The 19818-nt window shown below is 38.3% G+C and overlaps 2 protein-coding genes across 2 annotated transcripts; both read right to left on the bottom strand.

Moving 5' to 3' along the window:
• Window positions 1-1424: 1424 nt before the first annotated feature.
• On the bottom strand, window positions 1425-11804 carry LOC110376730 (toll-like receptor 4). Its single transcript, XM_021335305.3, has 3 exons — window positions 11454-11804; window positions 4632-4879; window positions 1425-3800 (listed from the first exon to the last, which is right to left on the bottom strand). The coding sequence occupies exons 2-3, from the start codon at window positions 4866-4868 to the stop codon at window positions 1473-1475; spliced, it is 2565 nt and encodes an 854-aa protein (XP_021190980.3). The 5' UTR covers window positions 4869-4879; window positions 11454-11804; the 3' UTR covers window positions 1425-1472.
• Window positions 11805-14342: 2538 nt separating this feature from the next.
• Window positions 14343-19608, bottom strand: LOC110376746 (SET domain-containing protein SmydA-8). The gene is made up of 10 exons (XM_064039240.1): window positions 19451-19608; window positions 18791-19037; window positions 18518-18673; window positions 18100-18354; window positions 17803-17925; window positions 17361-17548; window positions 16942-17157; window positions 16528-16715; window positions 16257-16369; window positions 14343-14533 (listed from the first exon to the last, which is right to left on the bottom strand). Exons 2-10 carry the CDS (start codon window positions 19034-19036, stop codon window positions 14378-14380), a joined length of 1641 nt encoding a protein of 546 aa, XP_063895310.1. The 5' UTR covers window position 19037; window positions 19451-19608; the 3' UTR covers window positions 14343-14377.
• Window positions 19609-19818: the final 210 nt, after the last annotated feature.

Genomic DNA, 19818 nt, shown 5'->3' with positions numbered 1-19818 from the left:
GAAATCTGTCAAATAGGAATTTGATGATAGATCTTAAAAGTACAAGGAGTTAGATCTACTGATTGTTGATACTTTAGCATCTTATATACTTACACTTTCCCATGACGTACGCATATTGCTCAGTGTTGCACTTACATTGCCTTTCACACAAGTATGACTGACTCCATATCATTCCACTATCACGGCTAATTTAAAATTTCCTTCATCTCCGGTAGAAAGCTGAAGTGAAACTGTACGTACTAGGTGTGTATGTACATATAAGTTGTCGATAAATATTAACTTTTATGCAGAGCACCGACATTACCGATATTTGACTTTCTCAAGGATATAGCGATACACAACTTTCGCGGCCGTCTGATAAGAAAGCGTGCGAAATGAGGAAAACTCAAACGAATACTGATGGATGCTAGTTTTACTTACATAAGTATGTACAATATTACTTGAAGTAAATAATACTACATATAATAATTACTGTTAGATATCTCAATAGAGTTATTGAGGACGCATCAGATCAACAGCTTAGTGACGTTGATTTAAACAGTAGCCCCTAGATAAACGGCTGTAGTGGTGAAGGGTGTGAAGGAGTTCCCTGTGTCTGAGAGGGACGTTGAAGATAGAGCTGAGTGCAAAAATAAGAAAGATGATTCCATGATCATGAGCACCAGGAACGAGAGAGAGTAATATACATTACCTAATGTATTTAAGAAATCTTTGCAATGTTAAATCCATTATCTCCATATGTAACATCCATTGGATACCATAGGTTCTTACTTGAATTTGGCATCATATTACTTTTGTGTTTGTATGTAGGAGGCTTTTCACTTTTTTTCGTCACTCAGTTTGATTTAAAATGTCCCATGGACTTTTTGCTTCTTAAAGTTGCTTCTGCACCTTGAAAGGTCCTAATGATATTCAGCTAATAAAACATATAAGCGCACATACACACCGCAACGTCACGAATTGTATTGGTAATGGTAAAAGTTTTCATTGAATACGCCTTTTACTTTTACTTTAGATGGCTTATAATATACATATAGATTTGACTAAATATTACGAAACTAATTTTACTATTTTTGAAATTCTTTTTTTTTCGGCGTTTGTTCGCAGAAAGAGCAACATAAAAATGAAAACGCACTTCCATATTTATTTGCATAATTGTCTGATTTAGCGACACAAGTCGGAAAAGCGTGGTAGAAAGTGTTTTAATTGAATTGATCTACATAAACTAACATTTGTAGAAAATTAAAATAGAAAGGAATGAGAAATATTTTTGAATCAAAAGTATAACTAGGTACTTGTATGGCATTCTATGAATCTGAAAATAATCAACGTTGTAGAAGCAGAGGTGGCTGGCTAACTCTACCTCACTTCAAAAAAATCTACAAAATAGAACATTAATATCAGATTTTAAATAAAAATCACAGTTTTTAGTTAACAATGTATTAAAAAGTAAATTAACCATAATATTTACATCACTTCTTAATTATAACGTCTCTCAATTTCTTCCAGAACTCCTCTTTATTCCTCTGGTCCCAGGAGTGGTAGATTTTAGTCTTTAACAAGTACTTCAAAGTTGTCGTCAGATACTTGGACTGTATCTCCCCTATTCTTATCAGCACTAAGGGATCATACGACGTCCCATCTTCCAAGAATATCCTGTGGTACTCCGCCAGCTGCGTCTCCCAGCGACACCACTGTGACTTAGCAAAACTATTACTTATGATCAATATGACGTACTTACTCTCGTTAATACTGCTTAGAACAGCTTCTGATATAAACGAACCGATCTCAAAGTCTCTCTCGTAGACACACAGCTTCAAAAACGGTGGCTTCGATTCAAGCTGTTCTATCATATCGTGGACAAAATCTCTGTCTTCATTACAATACGACACAAAAGCATCATATTTATATATTTTTCCACCATCTGGCTTTACTTGCTTCTTCTGAAAATTTCTTCCTAACGCTATTTTTGCTATGAACATCCAATATCTTATGTACATTCTATATTTGTAAATAACGGCTATTATTAATAAGACTAGAGAAATTGTGACCAAGGACGGCGCCGTCCACACCAGCACCATCACGTTCGTTATCTTCTCGTACATCAAGCAGTGCAGGCTCTTCACCGAATGTAAATACTCGGACACTCTCCTGTCCTCCCACAAGTCAGGACTGCTGCATTGGAATTTAGAACTAAAGATGTATTGTTTTAAGGCCTTACTTGCATTGGCTTGAATCCAGCGGTAAGTAGTAAACATGGAACTGCAGTCGCATACAAAGATATTGTCCATCAGGTCTATGACCATATCGCCCTTACTGGCTTCCAACAAGTACCCGATGTCCTGAATCATGCTCAGTGAGAAATGTGATATTTTGTTGTTTGTCAAGTAAACTCTATTTGGTTTCACACCCGAAGATAAGAATATTGGTTTCCACCATGACATGAGAAGGTTTTCACTTAAGTCTAAAAACTGTAGCATTTTCAAAGGCTTTAATGTTTCAGCAGTTATATAATAAAGTTGGTTATTTCTAAGCACTAGGTGAGTTAAATTAGGCATCATTTCGAAAATATTCTCATCGTCATTGAATTGTTTAATTCCACAATTTTCTAAAATTAAAATTTTGAGTTCGTTCAGTCCGTCAAATTGTGCGCATGACAAGTTTTGATTAGCCGTTAGTGGGTTATTAGCTAAATTAAGTACTTCTAAGTGTTTTGTGGCTTTGAAACTACCGGGTCCCAAATGATAAATGGTACCATTTTCCATGCTTAATATTTTGAGACTTTCTAATCCTGTAAATGTGTAATTAAATATTGCTCTTATCCCATTATAAGACAGATTTAATACTTGTAGTCTTTTACTTTGTGTGAAAGTATATCTATCTATTTCGTAGTAGACTGGATTGTTTGCGTGCCCTCTGTTATCAGATAAATCTAAAAGCAAGAGTTGATTGGACATGTGGGTCCCGTGGAGTCCTGGCAAATTGTTTCCGCTCAATAATAGAAATCTTAAACTAGGGAACCTTTCAGGGGTGAAAGATCTTGGATCTATCAAAATAGCGGACACTTTTCTTAAATCCATTAATTGTATATTTACCATTTTAGGGAAAGCATCTTCTGCTATAATTTCAAATTGATTCCTAGACAGTATCAAACTTTGTATTGTAGTGTTTGCTATAATGTTCATCAGTCTTTTGGGTGGTTGTTTCCTAAATCCCATACCTGATAGGTCGAGGTGTAGCAAATTAATATTATTTTCAACCATTCTCGTCAAAAAGTTACCTATTAGTGTAGAGTTTAGGTCATTGTCTCCAATATGAAGCTTTTTCAAATGCTTTAATGGTAGAAAACTATTCGGGTGTATGTGGTCTAATCTACATAAGTTAAGATCAAGTTTCCTTAGAGAAGTTCCTTCCATAGGTTTGAATGCATCTTCTGGTATTGTTTCAAAAGTATTTTCTGATAAATCCAGCCTCTTCAAAGACGGTAGGATACTCGGCTTGAAAGATGGAGTTAGTTGCAGCACTGAGTCAAATCCGTTGTTCACTAAAGTCAAGTTGTGGAGGTTTGTGAGTCCCTCAAACGTCGTCTCGTGAATAGATTGAAGCAAAGTATTGTAGGATATGGAGAGCTGCTCTAAGTTCGTCAAGTTGGAGAACGCTCCTGGTTCAATGTACCGCAGCTGATGATTCGCTTCTATTTCTAACACTTTCAAATAATACAGATTATCCAGATCCCCTTTAAGGATTTCACTGATGACTGTAGTCCTTACTCTTAAAACTTCACTCCGTACTCGTATGACCTGCAAAAATTAAGAGGTCAATATAAATAAGCGTAATTTGGTCATGCAAATACTGAAATTACTTTTTTGAAGGGACATTACGATGGACATCCTTCAGCATTCTATAAGTGTCGTTCAACGTTGTTTTTCTTTTGTTTACTTAGTTTTCGCGTCATTCACGTTAAAGTTGGCCCTACTTTATCATTATGCATCTCGCTAGAACACTGGTGCTTTACATGTAACATTTTGTTAACGTGAATCTAAAAATAACAGGCGTCTATCAAACCTTATCTGATGGCACATAATCAACCACTTAAACAATAATAAAACCAAATCTCATCACATTTCGAACCAGTTTGTCTTATTCTGCTAAATTGTTGTATTTGTTTTGCCAAAAGCCAAACAATTTTCACTGTTTACTCTCAGTATTCCATCTTGGATGTGTATATTATGTTTGTGTACGTTTATGACGGCGTTACACTCAGATTGTTATGAAACACATGCACAGAGTGACACTGTGTTTGCCTGAGATTAGGGAGTTTTCAGAGATAGCTGTGTGTTCATTGTTCTACGTCGTTAGGATATTGCGATAAGTAAGATCAACTGAAGGGCTGTTACGTCGCACAAACAACCTACATATTACATAGCAAAGCACCGCGATTGTTTTTATAACTGCTTTAGATAGAGGTGTATCTACGTCTAGCTAAGTTATGTTATCTTTTTATGAAGATCTATGTTATTGAGATGAACTGTGTGTGAAACTAGAAAATAGTCACTAATGTTTTCCTCATGTATATGCATAGGCATATATGTAGGTAAAGTAAAAAAATGCATTATATAAATATCACAAACCTTGGGAAACCTCATGCACTCGTAATTCCCGAAGCACACGACGACCTGCTGGTGGGAGGTGGCCCTGCAGATGCAGCCAGAGGCCCAGTCCTTGCCGAGCTGGACAGGCAGCTCCTCCGTCTTGTCGTCCTTGGGGTACAGGAAGGTGTTGGTGAACTGCTCGTACTCATCCAGCAAGTTGCTCCTCGCGTATTGCGCGTAGCACAGCAGAAGCCAAATGTATCGCGCTACTGACATTATCTTCTATCCTGGAATTGAGAATGTCAATTATTTTGTTTGAAGCTTCTTAATCGTCATTTCGCTAAATGTTTTTAAGTATTGCATTATTAGAAAGATTTGGACACGTAGACATTTTGTTAAAAATGCGTGACGGTCTAATTACCACCCTTATTGCACTACGATTGTACTCTGGCAAAGCTATCTGGCGATGCTACATGATCGGAGACATTTAGCTGAAAACTGTGCTTCATTGCACTACATAGGGGAGATGAACACGGGACATACCTCGCCAATGAACCAAAATATAGGGTGTGAAGAGGATTTCAAATTGACATTTAGCATTTGAACAATATTCTGGTTAAAGCAAGGACAGAACATAAGAAACGTTTCTACTGAAGGAAATCTTCCACGATAGATGATCACAACATTTTATAATCCTTACAAACTGATAACTCTGGTGACGTTTCAGGCTCAACAAATAGCGATACATCTGCCCATTGATGTAATGTGGGTTAATTCTCATTTGCTTTGATTTCATTGTTTTTGTTGGAGATGCTATCGAGTGATAATGTGGTTGCTAGCCGAGAAATGTTTATCTGATTTCCTGTATCCCGAGGAAGTGCTTAATAAAACTACTTTTATGCTTTATTGTTGTTTTCAGCATCAGAATTTGCAATGAGTACCTATTCCACTGGCGCACATTGTGTTTTCAGAAAATCTTATTTGACTATTAATTTGGTTTGCTGTATTTTGTCTTTCACAACATTCTGTAATGGGGCCATTACAAAATTATCGTCAAACTCACGAATATGGAAAACCGTCAGTTTCAGTATTGACGCAAAACTGATAGTTTACCTCACTACTGCGGTTTGTTTGTGTGTTTCACGTGTTCATGTTAATTTTCGTATCTATCTGGAAATTAGAGAATAAAAGATTTTCCTGTCGGAATAAAGTTTTTGCACGGCAGGTGACTTCGTGTTGCAAGTAGTTTGGTCGCTGACCGCGAAGCACACATCAAAGGTTTTCTGGTATAGGTAAATACAGAATTTTGTGACTTCCTTCATTAAAATTTCACAGATTCTTGTCAATTCTGAAAAATGTTTCAGCCTATTGGATAGCCAAAACCTAATTATTTGACTAGCACATAATATCTCTTGTTATTGTATAAATAATTCTGGTTCCCATATTGTTATCTCTGTGATCCTTTACTGTTTATTTTTAATTTTATTTTTAATGTTAAGTTTAACATCAAAATTAAGCAATATACTCTTACATTCATTCATCTGTTACATCTTACACATTAATACAGTCATACAACGCACACAAACTACTTTTACACAATTTAAATCACTCAAATACAAAATTTGTCATTATCCTCTTAACACACACGCGAATACAGTAATTAGCCGCTATACTAAAACGATTCACAGTATATTTCTCAAGCATTTCTATTTAAATAAAGCAATCCTGTCCAATTTTTTGCTACACAGTTTGTACACGAGTATTCCTAAAACAAATGGCTAATCAAGATATTATTAATAAGGAATTAGACGCGCTTCACGTTTCTAAATCATTCAAATGTCAACCTGAGAAATGCATACAGTTCATAAGAGACCCGACTAAAGGATTAAAAATTTTACATTTAAATATAAGAAGTATCAATAAAAATTTTGACGAAGTTGTAGTGCTAATGCGGCTATTGGGTTTCCAGTGTGACGTGCTCATTCTCACCGAGTGTTGGTTGAGTAAACTGTCGCATTTGCCGACCTTGGATGACTTTACGTCATATTCCACTAATATCACATACAATCAAAATGATGGTTGTGTTATTTATGTTAAATCTTCCATTAAAGCTAATATTAAAGAACCAGTATTTGCTGATGCAAACTGCCTCGTTTGTTGTATAGAAGACATCACTATAGTCGCTATTTACCGACCACCTTCTTTTAAAAATATAGATAACTTTATAGACAGCCTCGATAGTGTTCTCAAAATAGGAACTTCTTCCGTGGTCTTGATTGGTGATATGAACATTGACATTAGGGTCGACAATACTGACAGTCACTCGGATGACTATTTAAACTGTACTGCCTCTAACGGACTTCTTCCAGCACATCTGTTTCCGACTCGGCTCTCAAATTGCTTAGACCATATTTTAATAAAAACAAATAAACGCGCTACGGCTTTCGTTATTGAATCATCCATAACAGATCACGAACCGACATTGCTATTCTTATGCAACCGGGTGTACATTCGGATGTCACCCGAACTAGGGCAAAATTAGACTGTGATTCCGCAATTGAGAGTATTAAAACCCATGACTGGTCTCCAATCCTGTCTATATCTGATCCTAATGATGCCGCAGATGCGCTTATAGGTAAACTTTCCTCCATTGTTACTGAGCACACTCATATTCTAGTTGTCCCAAGAAAACAACGTAATTTAAAGCCCTGGATCACACCGGGACTACTCCGCTGTATAAGGCACCGTGATCGTATGCATATTAAACTCAAAAGTCGGCTAACAATGAGATTTTAAAATCACCTACACTCGCTATCGCAATTATTGCAATTCCTGCTGAGAAAACTTAAACGCTCTTACGAAAAAGAACTGTTTCGCAATGCTAAAAATAATGTTAAAGCTACGTGGAATGTTATTAAGAAAGTCTCGGAGCTTCAAACACAGTGTTCGCCTTCCTCTGAGCTAGTAAACTTATTAGATAACCCTAAATCCTCGCTAAATTACGTTAATAACTTTTTTGCTAATGTAGGCAGCAGTTTGGCTTCAAAATTTAAATCATCCTCTATGGTGTCCAATCCCGTGGCTAACTCACAGTCGTGTGGCTCAATGATGCTTCTTGAGGTTACCGAGCTCGATGTTGAATCCATTATCCTGGGTCTAAGGACTGACTGTGCTACAGGTTATGATTGTATTCCATCTAAAATTATTAAAGGCGCGAGAAAAGTATTAGTTCCGATTGTTACACATGTCTGTAACCTGTGCATAAGTGCTGGTGTCTTTCCTAAGACGTTTAAAAAAGCACTCGTTCACCCTATTCATAAATCCGGGTGCAAAGATGATGTTAATAATTACCGTCCCATTTCTATTTTAAGTGCAATGTCAAAGATCTTGGAACGTGTACTAAATAAGAATCTGATAAGCTTTCTTGAGTCAAACAACATCTTAGCCAAAAACCAATACGGGTTCCGAAATGGAGTTAGTACTGAGGATGCAGTATTACATCTGTCGAATCACGTAGCTAGGACGCTAGACAGAAAACGCAAGTGCCTGGGAATTTTCCTAGATTTGTCAAAGGCCTTTGACACTGTCTCTGCCCCAGCTTTATTGAGAAAAATGGAAAGACTTGGAATTCGTGGACTACCGTTGAAAATCTTTGCAGACTATCTCAAAGATCGTACTCAAATAGTTAAAATTGGTCAATATGAAAGTGATGAACTTCCAATGACTTTTGGCGTTCCGCAAGGAAGCATCCTGGGTCCCACCCTCTTTCTCATTTACATAAATGATCTCTGTACACTACCTCTTGATAACTGTATGATATATACCTATGCGGATGACACTGCCCTTATCGTAGATGGATGTAACTGGACCCAGGCATACCAAAATGCCGAGGCAGCGCTCTGCTGCGTGATGAAATGTTTGTCTGATGACTTGCTCACTTTAAATGTAGACAAAACCGTATACGTCCCCTTTGCTATCAAGTCAAATCAATGTCCTTCTAATTCCTTGACCCTAAAAGCACATCACTGTGGTTCTTTAGCGCAATGTAGCTGCCTCTCCCTCACAAAACGACTCATGTAAGATATCTAGGAGTACTAATTGATCAGCATCTCAACTGGCATCCCCACATAGCCAAGGTCACGTCCCGTGTACGTAAGCTGATATACGTCTTCAAGAAGCTGCGAAATTCTGCTGATCTTGAAACACTTAAAATAGTATATTTAGCTCTGTGCCGCTCTGTTTTAACGTACTGCTTGCCCGTTTGGGGTGGAGCCACACAAAATGTATTCATTCGCCTTGAGAGAGCCCAGAGAGCTGTGCTCAAGGTAATGTTCTCTCTTCCGCGTAGGTATCCCACTATGCAACTCTATTCTGACTGCAATTTTCTAACAGTCAGACAACTTTATGTTCTCCTGTCTGCTCTTCGCAAACACTCTACACGTCCCCCAATGGATTCAACTTGCAGACGAAAATACAATGTTTTCACGCATGAACGCCATAGAACTGCCTTTGCCAGACGCCAGTTCTACGTTAATAGCGGTTATCTGTACAACTTTCTCAACAAAAAATTAAACATTTATTCATCCCCTAAATATCATTGTAAAAACTTACTTATAGACTATCTACATACACTTAATTACGACAATACTGAGGATCTCCTACTGGGTAAATTATTATAAATTTAACATTATTATTCCACCCATACTCTTTCATTACACATACAAACACACTTCTATACATTGACATACAACACATCCCATACATTCCCACTACAGTTACACTCACAATCACCCTAAACTTACTGCCGTACTAACCTTACCGTTAAACCTCTTTAGTTTTATTAAATTGTTTTTATCTCTCTCTTCCTCCCTACAAATTAGAACAGTTTTATTCTTTTTTGTTACCATTGCTCATTTATTGTAACGTCCTGAATCGCTTCAATCATATGCTTACTCTGACGTTTATTGGAGAATCACTGACTCCTAAGTCACAGGCACATGCCTAGTTTAGGAGCCAGAGTTTAATGTTTTACAAAACCTATAATTTATGCCTAGTCTTTACGGATGTTAATGTTGTGATGGCTTTTGGTGAAAATAAAGAATTTATTATTTATTATTATAATTTAGTCTTCCCAAAAGTATTTTTGCTGCAAGAAGATTTGGGTAAAGTTTAAGTACCTACTTACTTCTTCAAAGTAATAAGGATGTGAAGACAAATAAATAACAGCATTATGTGTCTCTATTGTTACAATTCATTAATCCTCTGTTGTATTATGGATATATTTTACCACCCACCGCTAACATAAAGATAGTATACTCTCGGAAATGCATTTTTATATTATGTAGGTAGGTATATCTACACTTTATATTGTGGGTTATTTTGTTATTTTGGGGGTGCGGTCCCTAAAAGTGCTAAAAACTAGCCTACTTTCAATAAACGTTTTTGACTTTCGACTTTATTGTGGCTGTTGGTCATCTCCCGTTGAGGTGCAACTATTATAGACCCCTTAGATTAGTTAATAATTACAGGATACAGTTTATTCTACACCACACCAGTGTTGGAAAACTAGATATTCAACTAACTTGTTTATTTTTGGTTTTGGTTTAGATATTAATTTTAGCAAGAGCATTTGGAGTTTTCTATCTAACACCTCTCTCTAAATTTTTTAGAGTCAACTACCTATAAGCGAGTTGAAAATCCGATTTCGATTGTTATTATTTACTTGGTTTGTTATTATTTGTCTGTGTCTTCTTTTTAACAGTAAGGATCCCATCATGCTTGTTTTTTACTTAAATCGTTAGGCAGAAGTTTTCCTTTTTCAAGTCTTGTAGATACAGCTACAGGATCCGTAGCTTAGCAGTAGGTAGTACTTAAGTAAACATGATTGATATTTATTTAAGTATCCATATTAGTCTCTCTCAATCCTCATCATGCGATTGCTAACATGCTATTTAGGTTTGAATGGTGTGGTATCTTTAACTGTCTTGTGATAGAGTACTTATAGCTATTTCGGTCCATTTATTTTGTGTTTCAAGGCTGACCATCACCATACAAACAAACTTTTGACACAAAAATAATGTTTATTTAAAGTATTATTGGGATCCATATTCGTGACCGCAAGATCATAAGCAGACATCATGGTGTGAAAATCACTTATGTATAACGTGATCCTTGTACTTATTTCTTACTCTATACTTCCAGTCTAACCGGATGTAGCTGAGTACCAGTGCTTTACAAGGAGCGACTGCCCTATCTGACCTCCTCAACCCAGTTACCCGGGCAACCCAATACCCCTTGGTTAGACTGGTGTCAGACTTACTGGCTTCTGACTACCCGTAACGACTGCTAAGGATGTTCAATGACAACTCTTTGTTTACCTATGTACCGCAATAAAGAATATTTGTATTTATAATCTTCATTTCGCCTATATTTTCGTAAGTTTTGGAGAACAATATTACTTCTCGACGAACAACTGACTACTAGTTCAGCTTTGCTTATTCTAAAAATTGTGTTGACCGGTAGTCAATAAGTAAAGGTCAAGATACTTTGCACACCGACAGTTGCATGCTAAATACTGTTTGTCGGCCTTCAAGTTCCTCAAAAGCTTGATAGATCCAAGTAGTAGTTTTGAATTGTCGAATTTCGACTATGTCCCTGAATTTTCCAATAGCTTTTAAAGAAATTTTAGTAGGTACCTAAGTAATTAAAAGGTTACATCACTCTCCACGTTTTTTGCTCAACGAACTCTTTCCAGGGCCTCCCAATGTATAGCTTTTCGCTACTTACTTTGGACTATTATTGCATTTTATTAGACTTTTATCTCTTAGAACATTTTAACAAAGCAAATAAACTGTCCTAAACCTTCAACACGATGTACGGCGCACACAGTCTATCTGTTAATATAACCAGCAAACACTATGCTGATAGACGCCATTCGCTACATCACATCCTCCACACGATCTTATAGGTAAAACTGCAGAAATATTCGCACTAGCATTCACTCACAGTCCTCAAGTCATATTTTGTAACAAACTAGATAAACAAACAAGCACTTTGGAAGGTTTTCCACGTTTTGGCAATAACGTACGACCTGCTCAGGTGTCGGAGGAACACTCGCGGTTTATTTGTCCGAAGATTTCGCGCGTCTCCGTCATCAGCCGCGATATTTGCATGTGATAACTAGAAAAGATAACGAATCGCAGGACGATCCTAATGAAACTGTTAGGTGCGACGAATATTCCATATTTTTAAGAGACTTTACTGTATTATTTGAAGATAACAGGGTGACGAAGCCCCTTCACCAGGGAAGTACAGATGAATTGAGGTGAGTATGTGTTAATTCAATATTCACGTTATTGAAAACATGAAACATTCTTTTATTGCATTTTGAAGCATTTTCCGTAGCTATCACTTACTGTTAGCATGATCATACCTCAAGTTTTCCATTGCCTTCCTCGAGTTGACTCGAGGAGTTTGATGGTTAAATGTATTTAATTTTAAGTTAAGATCATCGAAAACCTATCAATAGTCGGTTAAAAACTAAATAATAAGTCTACTAATAAGACTAATCCATTTTGAGCAGGAACCTACCTTTTTTCTGCGAAGCACATGGGCACGCGGATCTATTGGCTACATTGAGAGAATCGCGAGGCTGTGTACTTTGCATCTCAAGTGTGCGTCAGCGCTGGCGCCGGTACCTTTACGATTGTATTATCTGTGTGCATAAGATATAGTACGCATTAACGAACGAACGAATGTTTTGGAAATATTTTGAAAATCCAAACATAGCAGCTTGCTTTCAAAAGGATGGACACAGGTTTCTCTAGGACAGAGAATAGACCGGGTTTCCATCAATGTACCTAATCCCTGACTTCGATCAGTTCCTTAGTAATATTTCGCTTCTATCAAGAACTTGGTGCGTCCTTTCTCTTTTAGCTATAGCCTGTATATAAAGCTGTAGTAACTACGTACATTCATGCAAAATAGGCTGACCTTCCTTGCTCTAATATCAGTAATATCTCATATTGTCGCCTTAAACTTGACATTGAAGAAACTGCTCTTGTTATTTTCAGATTTTTATCTCTAAACTTAAATTAAGCTTCAAGTTGGAAAAGAAAAGAGAGATTTATAAACAATAAGAGTGAGATTAAAATTAGAGATACCTTTTCGCACATGATTTTTGTAGGGTTTGAAACCCTAATTTTATAAGTTAGTATTAATTACTCCAGAATAATTTACATTTTAATTGTAGTTATAGACGTAGCGGTTCGAAGTACATCTATACGTTCTGAAAGTCTAAAACTAATAATGGCGTCCATGGCCGATTTCGGCCACGGCGGCTGTTCTCACTTAAGGAGATCAGCCAGCTGCGCAGGACATATTTTAGTGCACGAGCATTTGCGCACACACAGATGCACTCACTATTCCTTAACTCTCATAGTCCGATGGGACGGCAATCCGACACGACCGGAGAGAGATCAGGCGCAGGACCGACATTTACGTGCTCTCCGATGCACGGGTGAATCAATCACCAACTTCCAGACTACGGGCTGCTTTGTGTTTAAGAAAACCCACAAAGCGATTTCGGCCCGACCCGGGAATCGAACCCGAGACCTCGAAAACAGCAGCCGCGCTTGCGACCACTAGACCAACGAGGCAGTCTATATAACTACCGGAATCGATTAAAATGAAAGATCCTTTTTCCATGTCAGTGACAAAATACATCAATAAGTAATAAGTAATGGCCCGCCAGCAACAGGTTCGATTCCGTGAAGTGTCGATATCGCTCCAATTAACGCGCAGTTCGCGGAGCTCCCTTTATGTCAGTCAGAGGCGGCGCGGGCGCACCGCAGTGGGACGCGACACTTTCTTTGCTAATTTAATTAATACTTACTGGTTTGCTATGCTTGAGACAGTATAGTATAGGTCACAAAGAAGTCAGGTCAATTGCTCATGATATTTTTTTTCTTTAAGTACATACCTATAGTCCTTCTATCAGGAGTTAAGTCAGGTGCAAAATTATGCCCCAAGAGCCTTGTTTAGATTTAATATAATTGAAAAAGCGTAGGTGACGTTTCATAAAAGGTCCGGTTTTATCTGCCTCGAAAAGTTGAGAAGGTAATAAATTTGCAAATCTATGCATCTTAGCAGCTGCTCTCTGAATCACTTCCATCTTCTGCAAATTACATTTTCAAAAAATGTGCTCGCTATTGTGAAGTTCAATCATAATTTTTGAACGTCGAACTTGTTGTTTTAAAAATAACTTTAAGGTCTTTGTAATACAAAGCTCCCGCCTGCACAAATACGGTTATTTTTTACCCCTGCGCTTGCGCCGACCTGCTTTCTCCGCGGGATCGTTATATTTTATAATATGCATTCAATTATAAGCGTTAAACATTATGTGGATCGAAAGTACACGCATGTTGTTATGCCGCCTGAGTACCTGTTTATACCGGATTTATCCAAAATTAACGAGATTTTTGCAATAATATTACATACATTAACTATTATGGTCTGTCAGTCTTTCCTTATCATAATGCCGTAGGCTTAGCTTGAAGCAAAGTTTAGGATTTGCAAGATTGGGAAGATTAGCAGACCTGACTGCGTGTCAAAAAATAGTACAACTTTTGCTCCTATAAAAATAGAAATAGCAGTTCTTGAATGATTGTTTTAACTACGCAATGTAATGGTGATTGGCGATGTATTCTCTGTAGATGGTGACCTCATGATACAAAATTAAAAAGAGACGCATTATCAATCAAAAAGTAAAAAAAGTTTATTGAAGTCTACAAAGGTGACGGTAGTGCAGCGGACAGGTTCCTGATGAGTTCGTCCATCTGTATTAGGTTGATCCTCGCCTGACGGTTCAGGCGACCTTCTGGAAGCTCAGGTGGCTCGTGACGGAGCAGCTGAGCTGATTCTGACAGGATCTTACGCGAATCCTGGAATAGAAGACACAAAATTAACATATGCTTGTGCTATTGGTTTCTTATTCTATGGAAAATGTCGTGGAAAACTACGCCCTTCTTGTAAAGCCCTACGCAAACTGATCATGAATTATTTGATCACGTTTCTCTTGTGTTCAAAGCTTACATAGGCTCGTCATTTGTCACGCATGCTTTATGTATCTTCTTTGCCTTGAATTCACGCAGAATTTGCCCGAACTCTTTTATTTATTATCATGACTGATGTCTGATGTCCTGTTTTATTAGTATTTTTTATAATTTATATTGTTGTCACAACGTCACGTGCTCCCAAGTTACACATGTATAGGCGACATGTTCGCAGTTTCGTGCGGCGTCTGTATTCTTACGTGTAATATTTATACATTTTATATGCGGCCATAAAAACTAATTAAGACAAGACATTGAAATTTTATGACACGAGCGGCACTTATTTTTAATTTCTCTGAGAGTTTGAGAGTTCTCAAGCTTCATCATTGTTATTATTTTGAAACAAGGCACGCATATCTCCCACACTGGATTTACAAAAAACGTCCAAAACAAGCAGTATTAGTGTCAGTATTTCGGGCGAGTAACTGGAGCGAGCGATGGTCCAGTTGCTGGCGCGAGCAGACACGTACAAGACTGTTTTTGTCTTGACGTGTTGTCAATGAATTCACCGGTTTCGTTATGTGGGTGTGTGTAGAAACAAGATCGATTTAGGATGAAAATTGCACGTCAAAATGGTTGCATTCTTTTACTATGATTGCACTACTGCGTCGCCAACAGGACGTTATGTAATTGGCTGATATAAAGATAATAGAGTATAGTTTGATGACACACAAATCCGTACGTTTGTGAATTACCTACTTAGTACGTTTTACTAGAGACGATAATACGTAATTTTACAGCTATGATTGTTAGGGTTTTTTGGTTGTTGCTTTTCTAGTAAGGAAAAGAAAAAAAAATCGATGATGATTGAAACGCTTTGAGCAGATTATGTAATCGATATTCAAGTTGTACATATCTATTAATAATTTGGTAGATAGGTACTCATTGACTTTACTTACTTCTCAGAAGTAGGTATTGGCATATATTTATATAGTTATTATTGTGATTATAGCTTTAATGCTTGTTCAAATATCGTGTAATCATTTCACATGGGTTTCCCAGAGAAATAACATGATATCTTCCACTTTATACCTACCATTTTCATGAATGAAGATTTTTAATATAGAGCAGTAGCATAGGTACATAATATATGCTTTGACTTTGACATCGTTCTTATAGAAAGTACTTAAAAGGAACTCCTAACTAGATTAGGTGAATAATCGTATCAAAAACATATTTGACAGTAAATGTCCAACATTTCAGGGGTGACGTGGCAAGGAATGTGCTTACATAACGTTTATAATGTTTGCTCAATGATAACTAGAGACAGGCTTCCACGTCAGCGGTAACACTCGTGTTTATGACCACAACAGGTGCTCCGACAATTCTGCAAGTAATACTTGCACAGAGTGTTTTCCCCCTGTGACGTTCTTTTGTTATTCAAAGGTCGTTTACATAAGAACAAGTGTCAATCGCAGCCTGGTATGGATGAATAACATTTTGATATGGCGTGATTTGATATATTGAAACGAACCTACCTAATTAGCAACACATGCATACGAGCTGATCTTACCTACTAGTAGACGGTATGTATGTAAAATGGAATACTTACGCTGACATATCCAAGGAGAGTCATGGGTCCGTCGACAAGAGCTTGCCTCCTGCCAGTTTCAGCGATGGCAGCGTGAAGCTCAAACAGTAAAGTGCCTCGAAGTCGCGTTTCAGCTGAAACATGACGACATTAATGAGTTTGGTCTAGTTAACTGAACCTACAGACGATTTTTGGACGAAAATCTTGTTTTGGATGAGGACACTACTGACTACCACTCTTTTCTAACATGGAGAATAAGTTACGTTGGTATTTTGAGTAATAATCTGCATACCAGGAGCTAAAGTCTCGAGCAGTTCAGCGATCTTCTTGCACAATTGAGTCTTCAACAACAGCCTGTCATCTGTGACCATGGCCAGCCCCTGCTCCACCTCCTGACCGATCATCTGCGCGAGCGCCAGGCTCACGTCCGTCATGTAGAAGTGGGACGGGTGCAGGTAACTGCTGCAGTGACCGATGAACCTGGAGGATTGATTAAGGAGTAAAATTATCGGAAGTAAATTTTGTGTACGACGATAAACTTCAATCCGCGAATAGTACCACTTCTCCTACCGAGTCTATTTAATGGTATATTGAAGTGTTAAGTATAAAAAAGCCCAAGCCGTTGAAACCATGTCAAAGAAAGCTCAACAATTTTGTTGATAATATGAACCCTATCTTGTTATAAAGATTTTGTTTTGATTCTTACCTCTCGCAGGCCTCAGGATCCCCCTTAGGCATGATGCTGAGCTCCCGTCCGATGTCCTGCACGAGCTGCTGAATGATGGCGTCAGACACGGCGTCCTGGCAGCAGTTGCACTTCCAGAACTTGTTGTCCAGGTTGCGCGTCTCGGGGTCTGGGCTCTTCGTCTTGTGCAAGATGGGTAAGATGAACGTGTCTGGGAGGAGGTAGCCTTTGCAGTCTCTGAAAATTTACAGTGGGATTTTCCATGAATCTACTTTTGGGCTTAATTTTGATCTGGATGTTAGATTAGTACTGATGTAACTGACTTTGGGGGAAAAAATGCCTTCGTACATACTACAGAAATACAAAGCTAGGTAACTAATCAGCTTTTTGATCATTTTACAATAGGGATTAGTTAAATTCATACTATTTAAGCGACTTACTTCTTCTTACACTTAACAGCACTATACATTGTGCCGAGTTCAGTGACATCGGAGCACCTGTCGCAGGTGCACTCGAAGAACTTGGAGTCAGCGAGGTGGTGGCGCCGCGCCTCCGTGCCCCACATCGGGTCTGTGTAGCACACTGTGATGTGGGAGCCTGCGGGGATGTTCACTCCTGCGCACAGGATCTGCAATGCATGAAAATTGGGATTTTATGCTTCTGCTAGCAGATCGTCACTTTAAACATAAAAAATGAATTTATGAAATATTCCAGCGCTGGAGGCAGACACCTCGAGGTGTTTTGTGGATAAATCCCCTATTGTAGATTTTAGAGATAACTGTAAAAGCCTACCTCAACATAGTTGGGCAAAGGCTCGGGAGATGAAGATGCTTTTAGGCATAAATGTCGGTCGGGTCAGCATAGTTATCAGAAGTAACATACGATATCGCCCTGTGAGGTGAAGCTCTTGTTGCAGTTAGCGCGGCAGTTGTGCTCCACCATGGACACGCGGTCGAACAGCGCCACGTACTCCGGCTCCAGCAGCGGCACCTCGTGACCGTTGATCTGGAACATACACATAGTGGTTCAATAGTACAGAAGCTATACTTTGACGTTTATTCTTAGAGGATCAGTTCGTTACGTTAGTTATAGAACAGTCATTTTTATTACCATGGAATTTTCCATATATTGCCAAAAGCCAAAATCAACTTCTATATTTTGAATAGCATAAATCCTCACCTGCAAAATTCCACAGCACTTCATGATCTCTTCCTCACTAAACTTGCCCTCCAACTTAAAGAACTTCCAAATGAAGTCGGCGATCATCTTCTTGTCATTGTTCCACTTGTCTGTGCCCTTCCTATCCTCACAGTGCGACTGCAGCGCCTGCAGCTTGTTCCAGAGCTTCTCGTTGTGGTCGCGCTGGTACAGGCAGCGGAGTACTGTGATGCACTGGTAGTTGGGGTGAGGGAGACCGAAGGTGGTGATGTTCACCTGAAAAACAGTGATTCAAAGATAGCAACAACAAAGGTTTGTATCTACAACTGCTTGGCAAATTTACATTCCAATTTAAAATGGTTAACAAAATATTTTATTTCAAAACTGGGATTTTTGGCAAGTTTGAATTTTTAGCAGTATTAAGTAGCTATTGTGTCACCTTTTCTCCCTTTTCCTGTGTATAGAAGCACTCAGGGTCGTGCTCCTCCTTCACGGTACATTCAGCTGAGCAGAAGGGCCAGCCACACTTCTCACACGTCACGACCTTCCCTTCTTCTAAAAGTTTGTAGCAGCCGAGGCAGACTGGTGGTGTGACCTGGTTGCAGAAATAAAAAAAAGAACTTGAACATGTTTGGGGATCTCAAAATTCAAATTAAAAGTTCTTGAAATAAAATAATGACTTTTGAATGACTTTAACTTATAGAAGACTTACCTGAGCAGGACCAGTAATAAGGGGCGACTCTTTTAGCAAGATATCACCAGCTTTGATATCTCTGGAAGCCTCCAGGTACCTCCCTAACTTCTCGTCCTCCTTGACCCTGGCCGGCGTGCACTGGAACTTGTGCTGCTTCCAGTCCTGCTTCTGGTGTTCCTTCGAGCAGTAGTGGACGTTCTGACAGCCGGAACACTTCTGTATAGCCGGGGATAGGCACACGATGCAGGAACCTTGTTTCACCATCCTGGGCAAAAAATATGGACAATAAAGACGTGGTTTCTTCGGTATGGTAATATGTACTGAGAATCAAAACACATATTTGTGATGCAAAGCGTGTGTGTGTTATAAGTATGCTTGCGTTGGTACTGTTTGACCCATATTTAGAACGACGTGTAATATTTACGTATGGGAAAGTAATTTTAGTTGGCAAGAACACACTTGACATATTGCTCTATAAATTCTATGAGGCGCACTAACGCAGTGTTAGTGACAATAAAATAAGGGTTTATGGGATGACATATTTGTTGATTCTTTAGTTAGATTATTATATGATAATTTTGTAAAATTAGATGATTCTTTTACAACCTATTTTCCAATTAAGCTCTTAAAAAAATCGTTCAACGCCTAATAAACGATATTCAAAATCACTGCACTTACTTAGAAACTTCTTTCTGCCTTTAATACAGGCTAAACTTCAATACAAATCACTACATAAAACCATATAATCCAAAGTTAAACATCAAGAGAAAATTTCCAAATATCCATGTGCGGGTTTCCGCGCACCGCCCGGCCGACTGCCGGCGCACGCGCAGCGCATGCGCGGTGTAAAAATAAACCGCACCATTTGACACTCGAAACTGTAGCCGTATTGCATGGTGTTCATCGTATGAATTACTCTTTCATTTCTTAAAAAAAAAACTGTTGTTTCTTGATTTTTTACACTATCTTGGGAGCTGAAAAAAACGAGTCTCTCCCGTTTTAAATAATTTAAAAGATTTGATTGTTTATTTGAATCGAAAACTACT

Source organism: Helicoverpa armigera, chromosome 18 (assembly GCF_030705265.1).
Source record: "Helicoverpa armigera isolate CAAS_96S chromosome 18, ASM3070526v1, whole genome shotgun sequence".
Classification (NCBI taxonomy): Eukaryota; Metazoa; Arthropoda; class Insecta; order Lepidoptera; family Noctuidae; genus Helicoverpa; species Helicoverpa armigera.
Note: the sequence above shows the minus strand (reverse complement) of the source record. Positions and strands in the feature narration are given on the sequence as shown.

Coding starts and splice junctions, on each gene's coding strand:
- LOC110376730 (XM_021335305.3), bottom strand. CDS start 4,868: ATGTCAGTAGCGCGATACATTTGGCTTCTGCTGTGCTACGCGCAATAC. Junction 3,801..4,631: donor AGTGCATGAGGTTTCCCAAG/GTTTGTGATATT, acceptor TAATTTTTGCAG/GTCATACGAGTACGGAGTGA.
- LOC110376746 (XM_064039240.1), bottom strand. CDS start 19,036: ATGGTGAAACAAGGTTCCTGCATCGTGTGCCTATCCCCGGCTATACAG. Junction 18,355..18,517: donor CACAGGAAAAGGGAGAAAAG/GTGACACAATAG, acceptor ACTGTTTTTCAG/GTGAACATCACCACCTTCGG. Junction 17,926..18,099: donor AGTGCTGTGGAATTTTGCAG/GTGAGGATTTAT, acceptor TGTATGTTCCAG/ATCAACGGTCACGAGGTGCC.